This window comes from Anomaloglossus baeobatrachus, chromosome 3 (genome assembly GCF_048569485.1).
Source record: "Anomaloglossus baeobatrachus isolate aAnoBae1 chromosome 3, aAnoBae1.hap1, whole genome shotgun sequence".
Lineage (NCBI taxonomy): Eukaryota > Metazoa > Chordata > Amphibia > Anura > Aromobatidae > Anomaloglossus > Anomaloglossus baeobatrachus.
Genome location: NC_134355.1, coordinates 483,533,921 through 483,554,628, shown reverse-complemented (window position 1 = coordinate 483,554,628; position 20,708 = coordinate 483,533,921). Strand labels below are relative to the sequence as shown.

The 20,708-nt window shown below is 43.1% G+C and overlaps 1 protein-coding gene across 1 annotated transcript in view; it reads right to left on the bottom strand.

Moving 5' to 3' along the window:
* Positions 1 to 15,530: 15,530 nt before the first annotated feature.
* NCEH1 (neutral cholesterol ester hydrolase 1) overlaps positions 15,531 to 20,708 on the bottom strand; it is a 61,150-nt gene continuing 55,972 nt past the window's right edge. Inside the window, exon 5 of the mRNA XM_075340616.1 lies at positions 15,531 to 20,687. Coding sequence (XP_075196731.1) covers positions 20,070 to 20,687 — 618 coding nt within the window. The 3' untranslated portion in view covers positions 15,531 to 20,069. The remainder of the gene's footprint in view (positions 20,688 to 20,708) is intronic.

Below are 20,708 nucleotides of genomic sequence, written 5' to 3'. Positions count from 1 at the left end.
GCTCAACTCTACTGATGATGCCTACAGCTGCTGAAACTATGATTTCTCCCAACTCTTTGAGAAGCAGCATCAGCCGTGACCATGGGTTGGATATGGCTTTGCAGCTCACCTCCATTCACTTCAATGGGGAAGAGTTAAAAAACCAGGTGCTATCCATATATAGGGGTGGCATTATATCTAAAGAAAAGCAGCCATGTTTTTTTTTTTATCCCAGACAACCCCTATGGGTCAGGAGTTCGCATAGCACATTTGCTACTGAATACCCACAGTATAGGGCATGAGAATATGGGGTGTAACCAAGGATTCCATATGCTTACCTCCATGCCTTCTTAATCCCTCACAGGGCTTTATTACAATGCTAGAGAGTGGATGTTGGCTCCTCGTTTCAGAGGCATAAAGCCATTATTTAGTTGAACCCCCACTTTTTTTCTCTTTTTCCTTCTCTTGCCTGCTTCTCCCCTATTCCTCAATTCCTCGTGGTTTTGGTTTAGCCACACACTTAGGGGTACTTTCCACGTTGCGACATTGATACTACGATATCGTCGGGGTCAAATCGAAAGTGACGCACATCCGGCGCCAGTAACGATGTCGCAACGTGTAAAGCCTGGATACACCGATAAACGATCACAAAAGCGTTGTAAATCGGTGATCTGTGTAGTGTCGGTCATTTTCATAATTTCACTGCAACAACAGGTACGATGTTGTTCCTCGTTCCTGCGGCAGCACACATTGCTGTGTATGAAGCCGCAGGAGCGAGGAACTTCTCCTTACCTGCCTCTACCGGCTATGCGGAAGGAAGGAGGTGGGCGGGATGTTTACGTCCCGCTCATCTCCGCCCCTCCGCTTCTATTGGCCACCTGCCGTGTGACGTCGCTGTGACGCCGCACGACCCGTTCCCTTAGGAAGGAGGTGGGTCGCCGGCCAGAGCGACGTCGCAGGGCAGGAAAGTGCATGTGAAGATCACAAGATATCGCATGTGCGACGGGGGCGGGTGCTATCGCGCTCGGCATTGCTATCATCGGCTAGCGATGTCGCAGCGTGCAAAGTACCCCTTACAATAATTTGGCCTGGTCTGGCCTGCAATTTCATATTTTATCTCTTTATGCACTTATAATGCAGCATTGTTTACTAAAAGCTCTTCTCTGGTCTTTATTAAAGTCTAGGGGTGGGAAGGGATGCTTCTAGAAGAAACAAGGAAGGTATTCTTAGCCCTGGAATCTGACCACTGCTCCGATGTTCACTGCTGCATCTTTAAAAAGATGACATCCTGATCAGTGGCCTTAATAGTGAGGTGATTGATAACCATAACATCTTCTGGATCAGCGGAGACAGTCAGAATGGTGGCACTGGAGCAGAGGGCTGATTGCAATGGTAAATATATCTTCTTTACTTCTTTCAGAACCATTTTTTCCAAATGTTAATTATTTTTGGAGAACGTCTATAATTCTCTGTGAGGTTGATTTGTTCATAGATTTGTGATTGGTTAACAAGGTTGTATTTTTCACTACTGAATTCTTAGTCCATTTATATTCTTGTTTACAGAGACAAGTCCTTGCTGTGTCATTTTACACTGGTACTAAAACACTGCAGTAAAAATCATAGACAAGGTTGGGGTGGAACCAATACTCGTGTACAGGCAGAGAAACATCCATCTGGATTTGAGGACTTATTTGTTCAAAGAGATGCACGGTCATTACATCCACACCAGGATTTTTGGGGAAGATAGACATCTGTCTCTTAAAAAAATAGGGAAGTATAGCCACTTTTTTAAAAGACAAACACATTTTAAATTGAAGTTTAATGTAGATAAATGTAAGGTCATGCACTTGAGCCGATAAAATATAATGTACAATTATGTACTAAGTAGTTAATGTTTAAAACATTCACTGAAAAGACTTGCGTGTATTGAGGGACAGGGCTGCCGTTAGGGCATTACTGCTCTTACTGGTGTTTTGGGCCCGGCGGGCAGAAGCAAAGAGGGGGGCCTGGACTAGGTGAGACACACTGGCAGCATGTCTCACCCAGTCCGGACCCCCCTCCTTTGCTTTTGCTCATCGGTCCAAGAGTCAGGATTCAGTCTATTTAGTATTCAACTGAACGTGAGTAATCAGACGCACATTCAGTTTAAATATATTCCTGCATGGCAGCAGACACCAGTCAATCAGAGGCTGCAGCCAGGCAAGAAGAAAGTTGTTGTTTTTTATTTGCTTGTACTGAAAATCCGCAATATGGGGAACAGATATATAGGGGGCCAAGATGGAGAGACATGGGTTCAGGATGGAGAGACATGGGTTCAGGATGGAGCGACAAGGGTCTAGGATGTGACACATGGGGCCAGGATGGAGAGACATGGGGCCAATATGGAGAGACATGCCCTGCCTAGGGGTTGTCTGTACCTACCTTTTACATGTGTGCATATGGAATAAACCATATGGAAATTTATATTGAAGAGTGCCTTCCTTTCTGCGCTGGATCTCATCTTACAAATATGGAGAGATATGGGGCCAATATGGAAAGACAAGGAGCCAGGATGTAGAACATAATTACAGGAAGGGGCCAGGATGTGGGACAATATTACTGTAGGGGCTAAATAATGGATATTATTACTACTGTGATTTATTGTATATTTGAGGATACAGTTTTCAATTGGGGGGAAAGGGTCCTGTAACTGCGCAGGGCCACACTGTCGCTTTTTTCTTCATCTGGCAAAGTGGAGAAATCATGGAAACTGTGGAAAATGTGGTCTTGAATCGATCAGCTATAGATAATTGTGTGTTATTTTCTGCAGAGATGTGTCCTGGCTGGAAGAAATTATGGCGGTCTGTGCTGGATGAAGAAGAAAGGCGAAGATGAATTACTTCATCTAGAGACATCACTGGAAAGTCATTGTATTACACTATACACTGTGTATAATGTCCCTGTTGATCACTGTATTGTCTGTACACTAGACACTACATTAAGAGATCCAGTGTATAATGTCACTGGTGAGTCACTGTATTTCCTGTACACTGACACTATACACTGTATACTATGTACAGAGCTCCTGTGTACAATGGCAGTTATGGTAATATTAGTATTGCTTTTTTTTTTATTAATTATCAGTATTATAGTATTCAGTCACTATGTGGTGGTAATATGTGATCTGATCATGGAGAGGCGGTAATTTGTCCTTTGTATGTGGTATCATTCAATCACTATGTGGTGGTAATATGTGGTCTGGCCATAGTGTGACAGTATTTTCCCCTTGTATGAGGTATTATTTGTCACTTAAAAAAAAAAATGTATGCGACACATTTCCTTAAAGAAAAATAAATAAAATGTACCTATATACCTAAAAAGAGTATTGGATATTTTTAATAGGTTAGAGTAGAGTAAGGCCTTACTAAAAGAGTCTGCCTTGTCATAGTAGCAGGCTTAAAGAAATCTTTTGGCAAAACAAAAGCTGATGTACAGTTGAAACCAGAGGTTTGCATATAGTATCTACAAAGACAAATATGCATGTTTTTCTCACAAATCAGAAAAGAATTTTCCCGCTTTAGGAGAGAGAAAGAGAGAGAGAGAGTGTTAGAGTTTTAAGGCATATTTATTACTTTCTGCAAAATCAAAAGTTTACATACACTAAGAGTACTATGCCTTTAAACAATATGTGACAGCCCATATGATTATTTCGTGTCCTTGGAATCTTCTGATTCTGAGGTTTATTGGCAACATCTTTGTTAATTAGAGACACACTTGTAGATGTATTTTAATGCACTCCTGAAACACACTGCTTCTTTGCGTGGCATCATGGGAAAGTCAAAATAAATCATACAATACCTCCGGAAGAGAATTGTGGACTTGCACAAGTCTGGTTCATGCTTGTGTGCAATTTCCAGATACCTGAAGGTGCCTTGTTCATCTGCACAAAGAATTATACCCAAGTACAAAAAAGGTGGCAATGTTTATCTATCATACCATTCGAGAAGGAGACAGACTGTGTACCAGAGATGAACTTGCTTTGGTCAGACATGTGCATATCAACCCAAGAACAAAAGCAAAAGACCTTGTGAAAATGCTGGTGGAAGCTGGTAAGATTGCATAGCAATGCATAGGCACACTGTGTGATTCAGAATTGAGGGGACATTGTGGTAGAAGATTGAAGAAATAATCTCACCCTTTGGAAAACAAGGGGTGAAATGAGCTGCTTCCCCACTCCTTTGCAATTATTCCCGCAGTGAAATTCCGCTATTGAAATCGATGCTGAACCCAAAGGAGAAGTGTGCTGCAGTGGAGGGTGAACATTGGACTTTGGCAGCCTGCATTATCGTACGTGAATGAAGTTAACTAAGACAGACCGCTGTGGTGACACACCGTCTGTTCCCCACTCAATGTGTGTTGCCTGTATGTGGTCGATGATGCCTGGTCCTGGGAATTTCCCACCTTTTGCTTGCTCTAACAATTTTTCCTGCTTGTGAAAGAGTTAACAATAATAGGGAAATGATAACGCCAAGCAGGTCTCGCTCTAGGGTGGAGATTTTGGCAGTGAAGCAGGAGGACTACGGTGGGTTCATATAAGATATTGTTCCTGCAAATGGAGTCTTCCCCAAGACCTGTCCACTTATCCACAACATACTAATGGATTGTCGGAGCGAGTGCCGTGATGTACCTCAGGCAACGCTCACGGGTTTTCAACAGGTATATGAAGTGGATTGTACTCCAAAAGTGAAATATAAACTACAAATATGCTCCTTATATGCTTCCTATTGATATAAATGGAAAGTCCTCACTGCTATTTCTACACCTTTGTTTTACAATTTTTTCCACAAGTTTAATAGAAAAAAAGTAGTAACATACAGTATCACTTCAATAGAAAGTAGTGACATATCACTTCAATAATGTGGATTTCTCATGGAATGTGCTCCAAGCTTGATGCTGTCATGATAAAAGGCTGCAAAATGCTTTGGGGGGGAAAATACTTGAGAACCCTTCTTCAAGACCGCATCAATAAATTCTTCAAAAACAAAGTCAAATCTTCTTTAAGCAAAAACAAAAAAACAAACAACATTGAATATGTCCTAATCAAAAACCTGTGTGAACATACCCTTAAGAGTACAACAACTATGGACGTCATCTATCATACAGCAAGCTACATTTAGAGTACTTTCACACTTGCATTGTTTGGCAGCCGTTGCAATCCACCGCTTTGGGAAACAGCGCAATCCGTTAACGGATGTGCGCTGTTTCCTATTGACTTGTATTGATGACGCATTGCGACGGATGGCCTTGTGTTTTATCCGCCGGCTGACGCTGCGTTGCATCCGCCGGGCGGAAGAACGCAGCATGTAGCGTTTTTCTGTGCTTCCCAGAGTGTCATTTTAGTCATGCCTTAAACAGAGCAATTTATTTTCTTTTGAACAAAAAATTGCTAAACACGATTCCTGATGATCATCAGAGTTCTAGCTGGTCTTGGTAAAGAGATGCGCTGGAGACAGAGGCTTCAGATTCATGAAGAACCCTTCATCAGGTGTATCAACTGAGCGCCGTTTGTGCCTCACCACAATTACTGCTTCAGTACCTGCTGGGTTTGGGGCCTAGCGAACGCCGTTCCAACCCACCTCTGCCCACTTTGTCGGAGGGGGCAAAAATGGCATGAAACCACCAAAAGTCACTACATGTTAGCGCAGCCTTGCGTTGCGCCAAAGCTTTATGACTTTTAAAACCTTTTTACGCCAGAGTAAAAGCTTTAATAAATCAGGCCCGAAGACTCATAAGGTCACACAGATATTTACAGAGGAGGTTTCCATACATGTCCTCATGGTGCTCCATGATTCACTTTAAAGTGACATTTGAGAACATACTATAAATACAGTAAATATAGGTCATTTAATCTCTATAGGTCATTTAATGTCACGATCTTGCAATATCTCTAATTGTTACTTTTTTGTTTTTAGCAGTCTACTCAAGGAATGGTTGCCATCTTCTGTCCAACAGTAGTATTACACCCAATAAAAAAAAAAAAGAACCATTATTTTTTAATCTTTGACGAGCTGTCCAAATGACTAAGTCCATGTGCACACGTGGCATTTTTGCCTTTTTTTTTTTTTTTTTTTTTAAGAGTCCTGAATTGTTATGAACATCTTGAGGATATTCTCCTTGCAGATTTGGTGCAGAAAATAATCTGCATCTCAGTTGTTTCAGTGTTTTGCAGCATTTTTTCCCAAATTGACTTCAATGGACTAAAGTAAAAAACGCTATAAAAATGTGGGTATAAAGACAGTGGCGTTTGTGGAGTGGCGACAGTGGAGTTTGGGCCTGAGGCCCCCCTTCATGTACACTGACACTTGGGGTACGCGATAATAACGCTTAGCTCTTACCCATGCACCCCTATATTTCATGTATAAGGTGTCCTTCATTTTGTATTATGCAGCCCCATACTCCTCCATATATAATGCATTCCTATAGTCTACGTATAAGGTGTCCTTCATGCTGTATAATGCAGCCCCATAGATCTCCATGCATGTATTATGCACCCCTACAGTCCATCTATAAGGCGTCCTTCATGTTTATTATGCAGCCCCATAGACCTCTATGTATCATGCAGCCCCATACTCATCCATGTATAACGCACCCCTACAATATATCTATAAGGTGTCCTGCATGTTTATTATGCAGCCCCATAGACCTCAATGTATCATACAGCCAGCCCTCCCCTCCAGGCCTCCATGTATCATACATCCACCTAGGCCTCTGGCCACCGTGTACTCACAGATTTATAAAAATAAAAAAACATAAAAAACAACAAGTACTCACCTCTCTCCTCCTTCCACCGCTGCTCTGTCCTCACCTCTTCTTGTTTCACCACTGATCCGTCCTCACCTGTCCTCCCCCGCTGCTCTGGTCAGTGTCCTCCCGTCCTGCGTTCTGTGCTCTGCATGCCTCAGCACAGCAGTTGCACAGGAGTGATGTCACCACGCAGGCACAGGGGGAGAATGATTATGCATGGAGCGGCGCCGGACACTCGATGCTTTATCATTGCTGTGTGCGATGACGGGGGCCTGGTGTCAGCGGCGGCGACACAGAGTCATATAGCAGCCGTTTTGTCTGCGACAGAACAGCGCGGCTCCTCTCTCACACAAAGGAGCTGGCTGCTGATCTGCAGGGCAGCCACGGGCCCTTAACCTCAAGGGCCCGGTTGAAATGGTGACCCCTGCAACCGCGGTAGTGACGACCCTGTATAAAGGATTGCTGCGGTTTTTTTGCATGCTTTTTTTTTCCTATAGAGATAGATAAATATAGACCGGCAGACAAATAAACATAATTTCACAGCATCCTAACATAATAAAAACCTGCACTCTTTGGATCTTATTGGACAGCTTTTTATGATTAAATAAATGAACAAAAAAAATGACATGGGGATCTCCCCCCCCCCCAATTTTGATAATCAGTAAAGGTAAAGCAGACAGCTGGGGGCTGATATAATCAGGCTGGGAAGGTCCATGGTTATTGGGCTCTTCCCAGCCTAAAAATAATAGTTTGCAGCCACCCCAGAAGTGGTGTATAACATAAGATGTGCCAAATCTGGCGCTTCTCCTCGGCTCTTCCCAATTGCCCTGGTGCGTTGGCAATCCTGGTAAAGCTAGTTGGGGTTGTTGTGTAGTGTTAGCTGACATCAAGCCCTGGTGTTCGTAATGGAGAGTGGTCAATCAGGGGGGGGAAACCCCCCCAAAAAAACCACACAGAAAAATACTTTATTTCAATAAACACTCCCCGAAACTTTCATTGGTTCACCATTATGTTAAAAAAAAGTTTCTACCCTAGTCCAATGTAGTCCAGGAAATCCGACGTAGTCCACAAATGGAAACCTGAAAAACATAAAAAGGAGAGACAAAAATAAGTCACTGTTCACAAAGTGTTGTCACTGCGTGGTAACTTTGCTTTCATCTAAACTGCTGAACGAGGGAGACTTAAATTTTCTCTCTTTTCAGGTTTTTTTTTTTTTTTTTTTTCAGGTTTCCATTTGTGGACTATGTCGGATTCTCTGGACTACATTAGCACTGCATGGAAAGTTTTGTTGTTTTTTTTTAATTAAATGGTGATCCAGGGAAAGTGTGGGAGAGTGTTTATTTAAAACTAGTTTTGTGTGTGCATTTTTTTTCTTTATTTACTAGGTTAGTAATGGGGGTGTCTGATAGATGCCTCTCCATTACTTATACCAGGGCTTGATGCCAGCTGACACTACCTAGCTGATCTCAACCCAAAATATATCATTACCCAATGGGGAAGAGCCGAGGTGAAGCGGCAGAATTGGTGTATTTAACGTGGGGCGGTTGTGGGCTGCTATTTTTGGGCTGGGAAAGGCCCAATAATCATGGACCTTCTAGTCTGATCAGATCAGCCCACAGCTGTCTGCTTTACCTTTGCTGGTTACAAAAACTGGGAGAGACCCAACATTTTTTTCATTTATTTATTTCTTGAATCACAAAAAGCCGTCCAATAACCTCTGCAGGGTGCAATTTTATTATGTCGTGGTGTTGTGCAGTTATATGGCTGTTTATCTCTCTCTCTCTACAGCATTCATTCCTGCCCAAAAACACTAGAAAACGCAGGTGAAAAATGCATTAAAAAAATGCAGCAAAACATTTTATAGCTGTGTTGTTCGTGCCAATAGATGCAGAAATGGTGCAGAAATTTCTGCTTCCAAATACTCAATGTGTGCACATACCCTAAAACTCCATATACATACTAAGAAAAAAAAAGGATGCAGCCATTAGAAAAGTTTTGGTCATATGGCCAGCTGTATCACATGACTATATTTCTGCAGTACAGGTATATGCTTATAAAAAAAAAAAGAAAAAAGAAAAGTTGAGATATTTTGTTTACGGCACTAGAAATATTTCAATGAAATTCATCATCTCCATGAGCCCATTAGACTGCCTGCCGACAGGGCTGAATAGGTCTTGAGGAGTCCAGACTACATGCAGTATAAAAAAAAAAAATATAATTAAAAAAAAATAAAATATGCAGGCTGACAATCCTCATTTATCAGTATTCATCCAATGAGCTCTCTGAAGACACTTCGGCCCCTCCTGGAGACACTTGGGCCTCCCCTGAAGCTATTTGTGTAGGCATCATAAGACTTCTCTCTCCATGGGTCAGTTTAAAGGGAATCTGTCACCCTGGTTTTGCCACCTAATCTGAGGGGATCCTAATGCAGGCACAGAGATCCTGATTCCAGTGATGTATCACTTAGTGGGCAGCTTAAGGTAGGTTTGATAATATCAGTATTAATCAGAAGTAGATTTTCATTAGAGGACTACTTGGTGTGTTGTCAGGTAGTCAAGCATATTCCTAAACTCTGTATAAGGGCTGCTTCTCACTTGCGAGTTTCTCGCAGTAGAGCAATGCGAGAAAAACTCGCATTGGAATCGGACACATGTTAGTGAATGATTCAGCTCTCATCTGCGATTTTTTTCTCAGTCCAAATCGGACCGAGAAAAAAATCGCAGCATGCTGCTTTTTTTGCGAGTTTCTACTGCGAGTTTCTCCAATGCAAGTCTATGGGAGCGTGTAAAAAAATCGGATGTCACGGGACGGCATTCACACCATCTTAGTGACATCCGATTTTCTAAATACATTTCTCGCATGTTTCCTAAAACACTGGAAACGAGCGATGTCTCCCAATGTCTGTCAATCACTATTCCGTCAGTCGGTCTCTCCCTCTCGGTCTCTATTCTCTCTCTGTCGGTCCGTCACTATCTCTGTCCCTCTCTCACAGTCTGTCGGTCAGTTTCCACCCCTCTCTCATACTCACCGTTCCCCGATCCCCCGGCGCGGCACTGCACGGCTTTCTCACTGCTCCGGCGGCTTTTACTATTTTGAAAAAGCCGGCCGCTCATTAAAGAATCTCGTATTCCCTGCTTTCCCCGCCCACAGGCGCCTATGATTGGTTGCAGTGAGACACGCCCCCACGCTGAGTGACAGGTGTCTCACTGCACCCAATCACAGCAGCCGGTGGGCGGGTCTATACTGTGCAGTGAAATAAATAAATAAATAATTAAAAAAAATGGCGTGCGGTCCCCCCCAATTTTAATACCAGCCAGATAAAGCCATACGGCTGAAGGCTGGTATTCTCAGGATGGGGAGCTCCACGTTATGGGGAGCCCCCCACCCTAACAATATCAGCCAACAGCCGCCCAGAATTGCCGCATACATTATATGCGACAGTTCTGGGACTGTACCCGGCTCTTCCCGATTTACCCTGGTGCGTTGGCAAATCGGGGTAATAAGGAGTTATTGGCAGCCCATAGCTGCCAATAAGTCCTAGATTAATCATGTCAGGCGTCTATGAGACACCCTCCATGATTAATCTGTAAGTTACAGTAAATAAACACACACGCATGAAAAAATCCTTTATTGGAAATAAAAAACACAAACACATTCCCTCATTACCAATTTATTAACCCCGACAAACCCTCCATGTCCGGCGTACTCCACAGACCTCCAGCGTCGCTTCCAGCATGAAGGTGACAGGAGCTGCAGAAGACACCGCCGCTCCGGTCACCTCCAAGCAGCAACTGAGGTGAGTAGCGCGATCTGCTGAGCTGTCACTGAGGTTACCCGCTGTCACTGGATACAGCGGTGACAGCGGGTAACCTCAGTGACACCTCAGCAGATCGCGCTACTCACCTCAGTTGCTGCTTGGAGGTGACCGGAGCGGCGGTGTCTTCTGTAGCTCCTGTCACCTTCATGCTGGAAGCGACGCTGGAGGTCCGTGGAGTACGCCGGACATGGAGGGTTTGTCGGGGTTAATAAATTGGTAATGAGGGAATGTGTTTGTGTTTTTTATTTCCAATAAAGGATTTTTTCATGTGTGTGTGTTTATTTACTGTAACTTACAGATTAATCATGGAGGGTGTCTCATAGACGCCTGACATGATTAATCTAGGACTTATTGGCAGCTATGGGCTGCCAATAACTCCTTATTACCCCGATTTGCCAACGCACCAGGGTAAATCGGGAAGAGCCGGGTACAGTCCCAGAACTGTCGCATATAATGTATGCAGCAATTTTGGGCGGCTGTTGGCTGATATTGTTAGGGTGGGGGGCTCCCCATAACGTGGAGCTCCCCATCCTGAGAATACCAGCCTTCAGCCGTATGGCTTTATCTGGCTGGTATTAAAATTGGGGGGGACCGCACGCCATTTTTTTTAATTATTTATTTATTTCACTGCACAGTATAGACCCGCCCACCGGCTGCTGTGATTGGGTGCAGTGAGACACCTGTCACTCAGCGTGGGGGCGTGTCTCACTGCAACCAATCATAGGCGCCTGTGGGCGGGGAAAGCAGGGAATACGAGATTCTTTAATGAGCGGCCGGCTTTTTCAAAATAGTAAAAGCCGCCGGAGCAGTGAGAAAGCCGTGCAGCGCCGCGCCGGGGATCGGTGAGTATGAGAGAGGGCTGCTAACTTCAGTCACTCGGGGGATTAGTGGTCACCGGTGAGCCCTTCACTGGTGACCGCTAATCAGGACGCGGCACAGACAGAGCCGCAGCATGACAATGAAGTCGGGTGAAGTTCACCCGAGTTCATTCTGACAGTGCGGCTCTGTCTGTGTCTGCTGTCATCTGCCATTCAGCTCTGCTACATGGCTGTCTGTGTCTGCTGTCAGCGGCCATGTAGCAGCGCTGAATGGCAGATGACATAGTAAAAAATACGCATTACACACGCATTACACACGCTAGTAAAATCTCAGAAATAGCATCGCACTTGCGTTGCACTCGCACCTAACGTGAACTAAAATCAGCCGAGTTTTTTTCAGCCCAGTCGGACCGATTTTACTCGCATAGATGTGTTTCCACCCTAACTGCTAGATCTGCAGCAGAGAAAACATTGATTTTATCAAAATAACAGGAAACTCAGCTCAGTAAGTGACACCGCTAGAATCAGGGTCTCTGTCTCTACATTATGCTGCTTTCAGATGGGGGAGCAAAAACCTGGTGGTAGAATACTTTTAAGTATTTATTCACATATTTGAGAGTTATCATGTGGGAGAATCTGGCCAATTTATTTCTCAGGTGGCTCGGTGGTTAGCACTGCAGCCTTGCAGTGCTGGGGTCCTGGGTTCAAGTCCCACTAAGGACACCATCTGCAAGAAGTTTGTATGTTCTCTTCGTGTTTGTGTGGGTTTCCACCCCATCAGTATGTTTTTGGAGTGTGAGCCCCAATGGGGATAGTGATGATGAGGTCTATAAAACTGTAAAGAATTAATGGCGCTGCGTAAGAGAGAATAATAAATTAAAAGAAAAAAACAAAAATAAATGTTTGAAACTCATATAGAAAAGCATGTTGTGAGTCATCCTTTTTACATTAACATTCATACATTTTAATGAGTCTGACCAGCACAATGGATAAGAAGACAACATGCTCTGAGTCTCACAAATTGGAAGATTTGTTTTGATTTAAAACCAATTCATATATCAAAATCGATGAAACTCCATGGCTCAGAGCAAGGCCCAAGAAAAAAAAAAAAGACAGCACTAAGGCTATGTCCGCACGTTGCTTTTTACCTGCTTTTTTGCTGCTTTTTCAACTGCAGCGTTTAATGCCAAAAGGGTTGTGTTCTGCTTTTCAAGCAAAGTCTATGGGAATTTGGGTTTCTTGTCTGCACTATGCTGTTCAAACTGCAGCCTTTTTGTTGCAGAACTTTGGTCAAAAACTCAGCTTTCAAGTGGAAAACCCAAATGACAAAAACAACTGACATGTCAATTGTTTTTGCCATTTGGGTTTTGCACTGCAAAACTGAGTTTTTGACCAAAGTTCTGCAACAAAAAGGCTGCAGTTTGAACAGCATAGTGCAGACAAGAAACCCAAATTCCCATAGACTTTGCTTGAAAAGCAGAACACAACCATTTTGGCATTAAACGCTGCAGTTGAAAAAGCAGGTAAAAAGCAGGTAAAAAGCAACGTGCGGACATAGCCTAACACTTGTCTGAAGGATGTGTGAATGTAGCCCAACACATACAGCGGGTAAAATATGAATTGAACACGTCACCAATTTTCTAATTATATACAGTGCATTGCGAAAGTATTCGGCCCACTTGAATTTTAACCTTTTCCTACATTTCAGGCTTCAAACATAAAATATAAAATTTTATGGTGAAGAATCAACAACAAGTGGGACACAATTGTGAAGGTGAATGATTTTATTTTTTACAAAAGTTAAAATAAATAACTGAACATTGGAGCATGCAATATTATTCGTCCCCTTTACTTTCAGTGCAGCAAACTCACACCAGTAGTTCATTGAGGATCTCTGAATGATCCAATGTTGTCCTAAATGACTGATGATGATAAATATAAGCCACCTGTGTGTAATGAAGTCTCCGTATAAATGAACCTGCTCTGAGATAGTGTCAGTGTTCTGTTTAAAGCACAGAGAGCATCATTAAGGGTGGAAACACATCTATGCGAGTAAAATCGGTCCGACTGGGCTGAAAAATACTCGGCTGATTTTAGTTCACGTTAGGTGCGAGAGCAACGCAAGTGCGATGCTTTTTGCTCGCGTGTGTGTTGCGATTAAGAGGTTGCATGAAACTAGCATCGCAATTACATAAAAGCTATTACACATGTGTCATTTAATTAACCTATGGGAATGTGCTGTCACATTCATCTAATGAGCGAAGTTACTGCCACACTCGCAAATGTGAACGGTGGTGCGCGTGTGTGATGCTACTTTTAATCCCCTTCCATAGGAAATCATTGGGACAAATGGTGCGAGAAACTCGCAAAAAAGCAGCATGCTGCGATTTTTTTCTCGGTCCGATTTGGACTGAGAAAAAAAAAAAAAAAAAAAAAAAATCGCAGATGAGAACTGAATCATTGACTAACATGTGTCCGATTTCAATGCGAGTTTTTCTCGCATTGCTCTACTGCGAGAAACTCGCAAGTGAGAAGCAGCCCTAAGACCAAGGAACACAACAGGCAGGTCCGGGATACTGTTGTGGAGAACTTTAAAGCCGGATTTGGTTGCAAAAAGATTTCCAAACCATCAAATATCCTAAGAAGCACTGTGCAAGCAAGCATATTGAAATGGAAGGCGTATCATACCACTGCAAATCTATCAAGACCCGGCCGTCCCTCAAAAATTTCATGTCAAACAATGAGAAGACTGATCAGAGATGCAGCCAAGAGGCCCATGATTATTCTGGATGAACTGCAGAGATCTACAGCTAAGATGGGAGAGTCTGTCCATAGGACAACAATCAGACGTACACTGCACAAATCTGGCCTTTATGTAAGAGTGGCAATAAGAAAGCCATTTCTCAAAGATATCCATAAAAAGTGTCATTTAAGTGTCATTTGCCACAAGCGAACTGGGAGACACACCAAACTTTTGGAAGAAGGTGCTCTGGTCAGATGAAACAAAAAATTGAACTTTTTGGGCGCAATGCCAAACAATATGTTTGGTGTAAAAGCAACGCAGGTATCACCCTGAACACACCATCCCCACTGTCAAACATGGTGGTGGCAGCATCATGGATTGGGTCTGCTTTTTTGCAGCAGGGACAGGGAAAATGGTTAAAATTGATGGGAAGATGGACAGATCCAAATACAGGACTATTCTTGAAGAAAACCTGTTGGGAGTCTGCAAAAGACCTGAGACTGGCACGGAGATTTGTCTTTCAACAAGACAATGATCCAAAACATAAAGCAATATCTACAATGGAATGGTCCACAAATAAACGTATCTAGGTGTTACAATGGCCAAGTCAAAGTCCAGACCTGAATCCAATCAAGAATCTATGGAAAGAGCTGAAAACTGCTGTTTACAAACAGCTCATGCTGAGTGAGGTTGGATGGAGAGCATTTGTGAAGGAAGAATGGGCAAGAATTTCAGTCTCTCAATGTGCAAAACTGATACACATACCCCAAGCGACTTGCAGCTATAAATCGCAGCAAAAGGTGGAGCTAAAAAGTATTAACTTAAAAGGGGACGAATAATATTGCACGCCCCAATTTTCAGTTTATTATTTTTTTATATAAAATTTAAAATAAGCAATAAATTTCGTTCAACTTCACAATTGTGTCCCACTTGTTGATTCTTCACCATAAATTTAACATTTTTATCTTTATGTTTGAGGCCTGAAATGTGGGAAAAGGTTGAAAAATCCAAGGGGGCCGAATACTTTCGCAAGGCACTGTATATTTCTGAAGGTGCTAATGACATGAAATTCTCACCAGATGTTGGTAACAAGCCATTCAATCCACACCTTTCTTTCTTTGAGTGTTCAATACTTTTTCCCTGTGTAATTTCTTATTATTACACAGCACTAAATTTATGGACATCTATGGTTTGATGTCTTTGCCCGTGTAGATTGGATGGATTGTTACAGACATCTGGTAAGAAATTCATGTGAGTAGTGCCTTTACAAATATATTTACTTAGAAAATTAGTGACGTGTTCAAAAAATTATTTTACCCTCTCCACCTGTATGTATAATAATATGTAAATAAAAAAAAAAAAAAATCACATTACGATTCTAAAGTTTTTTCACATTGTATTTATTCTTTTTGATAAATATTCTTAAAAACGTACACCGACAGTTTTGGAAAGTACAAGAAGGCAATTATTTGGAAAAAAATATGACATTAATGACTTTTCTAAGATTAGCTGTGAATCAATACCGAATAAAAGTTAATATAGAATTAAGTGGCATACAGGATATTGTGGAAAATATGCCCATCTTACTACTGTACTTATATACTGTGGTGGTATATGAGGTCTCCTACATAGGAAGAGGCGAGAACAGTACTTTTGGAGGGAGTCAATACTCCGGTTATCACATCACTTTGAACTGTGACCTCATTTACTTCAGTGGCTTTAAATGGAACCTGTCAGGTGCAATATGCACCCAGAACCATGAGCAGTTCTGGGTGCATATTGCTAATCCCTTCCTAACTGTCCCTGTATACACTAGCATAGATAAAGAGATCTTTATAAAAAGTATTTCTAAAGATGTTATCTTATGCTAATGAGTGCGGGGACTAGTCCTCTTGGCGTAGTTACCGTGGCTAGTCGGCTCCATTAGCATGTTAGTATGCCCCTGTGGGTGTGCTAACATACTAATGAACATGCAGCGTCAGAGGATGATCTCACTCACCTCTCCGCCGCCATCGTCACCCGAAGCTTGACCGAAACTCAGGGTCATGTGCACGGAGCCGAAATCCAGTGTCTGATGCGATGGCAGCGGGAGAGGTGAGATCATCCTCTGACGCTGCGTATTCATTAGCATTTTAGCACACACACAGGAGTGCACTAACATGCTAATGAGGCTGTCTAGCCAGGAGAACCAACACCCAGGGGACTAGTTCCCGCGCTCATTAGCATACGATAAAAGATCTTTAGAAATACTTTTTCTAAAGATCTTAATCTATGCTAGTGTATACAGGGACAGTTAGGCAGGGATTAGCAATATGCACCCTGAACCGCTCGTGGTTCTGGGTGCATATTGGAACTGATAGGTTCCCTTTAAGAGCTGATTCAGGGCATAAAATAGCCGCCATTAGCTTGTGTAGGTGACCTGTGCAGCCCGGCAAAATATATTATACACTTGTGCCATAAAAGCACACATACACAAACACACACACACACACACACACATGACACAGTGGACATTAGTTTACAACAAAACAATGATTCAACATGAAAAAAGTAGGAAAATGTTAGAATTTTTAAGCCAAAATTAGGAAATGGTGTAAAAAGATGGCTTGAAATAATAGAAAAGAAAGCTTTGGTGAACCTGACAACGGATACATGGATTAGGCAGCATGTGAAAACACTGCAGTGTTAAAATATACTTTAAAAGCCGCGACGGTCCGAGTCACACTGGAGACTAGTCAGACAGGCGGATCCCTGGCAGCTTTTCAACGGCCACTACCTGTAATGACTGGTGTCTTCCCTCGTGCCTACAGTCAGAGGGAGGGAAGAAGTCACCTGTCTGACTGGTCTGCAGTTCCTAGTCTGACCATTAAACTATATTTTTCTCATAGTCATACATACCGAGATGAGATACTACAGCCAGTTCCTGGCACATGTCGACTATGGATTGGGCATCATGTACCAGGCCGCTCTACTCTGCTCCTCCCGACAACCCCTGAGGTCAGTCAGGGTCCACCGCCTGTGACAGCAGCATTATGTGCGGTGCAGGTCAGTACACATCCACACTGGCCTTTCTTGCAGCAGATTTGTAGTCTGGATTATCTGGATGGAAAATCTGCTGGGTGTTACAGTATAGACATCGTTGATGACATTATCAGGTCTCATACACGCGCTGCAGACATTCTGCTGCTGATATTCACCACTTATCACCCTTTACAATGCAAACAGTAAAGTCAGCAGTATATGTGCGGGATTATGCAGTGGAAACCACCATGATATAGGCAACATTTTGTGTGGCTAATCCTATTGCTGAAATTCCACAGCAAATATGTCCTATGTGGAAGAACACAGATGGGCCATGTGTACCACAACGAACGCCACTGCTGTGAGCAAAGAGCCCACTGTGCATTATGTGGTGCATTGGGTGCAGACATCAATGCACCATACACACAATGCTCAGCTGCGCCTTTGCTCTCGGGGGAAGATCCTGCTGCCAGAGGCTTTTGCTGTGGCAGACTTTGCACTGCAGTAAATAAAAGTGTACAAATCCTGCATTTAATGAGAGGATATAAAAGTCCAAATAAAGCATGTCCGGGATTATCAGAAGAGGAAACGCGGTGTACAGATCTGACCTTAATATAATGCAGCTGGAAAACAAGGCAAGAGAATCGAAGCCCACACATCATACTAATCGGGGCTCCTACTAACACTAGAACATAGAATAGCACGGATTTCCTTTCCTGGAAGTAACAACCTTTGCATATAAAAACAAAAACACACACAAAGCAAAAAAAAACAAAAAAAACAAACACACACACAAGTAAGAAGTCCTCCACATATGAAAGCTGTGCTGCGAGTCAGTGGGGTGCGCACAAGCCCCTGGACAAGGGCCAGACTCGGGCGTTCTCCTTTCACTTTTCAAACAATGGAGGGTCAGTAGAGGTTAGTGCAATGTTTTTAGCAAACTCATTACAGCAGATATATTTCTACAAAGTCTGGTACAGGCTAAAGCTGCGGAGGGAGAAATTCAGTTACTGAGTGGTTAATAAACATTCCTTGAATTCTATTCCTTGGTGTGTCTTGGCAAGGTGTTGAAGTGTTTGCAAAATCACATTCAGAGAAGAATATACAAAACTGACCCTCCATGGATAACATGAGCAATATTGCATAGCCCGCCTGCTACTGTAAAGGTCCAGTCACACTAAGCAACTTACCAGCGATCCCAACAACGATAGGGATCGCTGGTAAGTTGCTAGGAGGTTGCTGGTGAGCTGTCACACTGCGACGCTCCAGCGATCCCACCAGCAACCTGACCTGGCAGGGATCGCTGGAGCGTGGCTACACGAGTTGCTGGTGAGCTCAGCAACCAGTGACAAGCCCCCAGTCTCCTAGTTACAGCACACATCAGGTTAATTAACCCGATGTGTGCTGCAGCTAAATGTGCACAGAGCAGGGAGCAGCGCACACTGAGCGCTGGCTCCTTGCTCTCCTAGTTACAGCACACATCGGGTTAATTGCCTGATGTGTCCTGCAGCTAAATGTGCACAGAGCAGGGAGCAGCGCACACTGCTTAGTGCTGGCTCCTTGCTCTCCTAGTTACAGCACACATCGGGTTAATTACCTGATGTGTGCTGCAGCTACATGTGCACAGAGCAGGAGCCGGCACTGACAGTGAGAGTGGAGGAGGCTGGTATCAAAGGTAAATATCGGGTAACCAAGGACAGGGCTTCTTGGTTACCCGATGTTTACATTAGTTACCAGCCTCCGCAGAAGCCGGCTCCTGCTGCCTGCACATTTAGTTGTTGCTGTCTCGCTGTCACACACAGCGATCTGTGCTTCACAGCGGGACAGCAACAACTAAAAAATGTCCCAGGACATTCAGCAACAACCAACGACCTCACAGCAGGGGCCAGGTTGTTGCTGGATGTCACACACAGCAACATCGCTAGCAACGTCACAAAAGTTGTTCGTTACCAGCGATGTTGCTAGCGATGTTGCTTAGTGTGACGGGGCCTTAAGGCCTCATTCACATATGTTTGAGCTTTGGTGTGTAAACAGTGCGGTATATGGAGTGCTGATCACAGTCAGTACTGTTCTATAGGGGTCCTGTATAATGCACTGTATGGAGAGCTACATTTCATCAGATATAACATGTATTATGCAGTATGTGTGGAAAGATGTCTGTGCAAAACAGAATACACTGAACACTAACATTACACACAATGGTGAATGAGGCCTACAGCAGAAATGTACTTCAAGTGCAAGTAATAAACAGTGGTGAAGCATGTAACAGACGAATACAATTCCAGTTCTTCAGTGGTTATTCCAGTACATACCTTAAATAAATACAGAGAAGCCATTTGCTTTTAGTTAAAGAAGCACTCCAGCACGTTTTGCAGATTAAGGGGCCGATTCATCAAAGGTTTAACATTAGAAACCTGGTGAAAAAAAGCTATGAAAAGTTGCAACTTTTGTGACTTGGTGGTTTCACACTAGTTTCACACTATCGGCTCGAAATGAGCTAAGCTGGGAGCAGACGGGGGCGTTGTGAGCCCTGCCTGTCGGGTTCAATCAAAATTGCCAGCTTTTGTACACCAGAAATGCTATCCTAGGCACTGACTGGCACAGCATTTCTGGCACAACGCACATGCCACTTAATGAGTTAGGCACCTATCCTAAGTGGCATGTGCCTCAAAGAATTCAGCACCTTCTACTCCTGTAAGACGATTGTACGCCGTAGCAGACTTGATGAATCGGCCCCACAATGCTTACCCACCAGCAATATCATTACTATAGAATTTATTTTATCCTACTATAGTTGTTCCCAATCATATTAAACCTCCCATTCATCACATCTGTGATACATGACACTGACTTTTTTTTAATCCAGAGCTGACTTCATAGTCCCCGTAAATTTGGTTTATGGTGTACATTAAAGGTTTTCACTAAGCCATTTGATATACCCATCTCTAGTTCTGGCACCAGCTGAGAAATAAGTTGGCCAGGTAGCAAAGAGCATGCAGCCATGGAAGCCATCTTCGTAATGATCATGAGTGACGTCAACACCAGCTTCCTCCAGCCGCTTCGCATACATGGTCCCATCATCCCTCAAGACATCATGTTCACAGGTTAAGATATAAGTTTTTGGAAGCCTCTGAAGGGTCGCCTTGTGTGCAATCAATGGAGAAGCCCGGGGGTCAAATAGAGAAGGTATCTCTTGAATAATGCTGGGGTTCCCTATAGTTTGTATCAGAGGCATGTAGTTCTTTTTAAAAGTCAAAGGCAACAATGAATTCCAGTTCAAAAGTTGCCGAGGTGCAACAGCTTCATGTACGTCTAAAGATGTGTGATTATTAACCAGCATGGCCTGGGCAAACGTGTGGCTCCCATTCAGGTAATCCAGCCAGAACTTTATCATGACGTAGCGGGAAAGTATTGGCATATCCATATTTTGCTGGTAGGATGGAGTGTTGAAATCGAATATCTGGAGTACTGGATAAATCAAAGCTTGAAGTTTTACTTTGGTTGTTACATTTTCGTCTTGCATCAGCTATATAAGAAGCAAAAACAG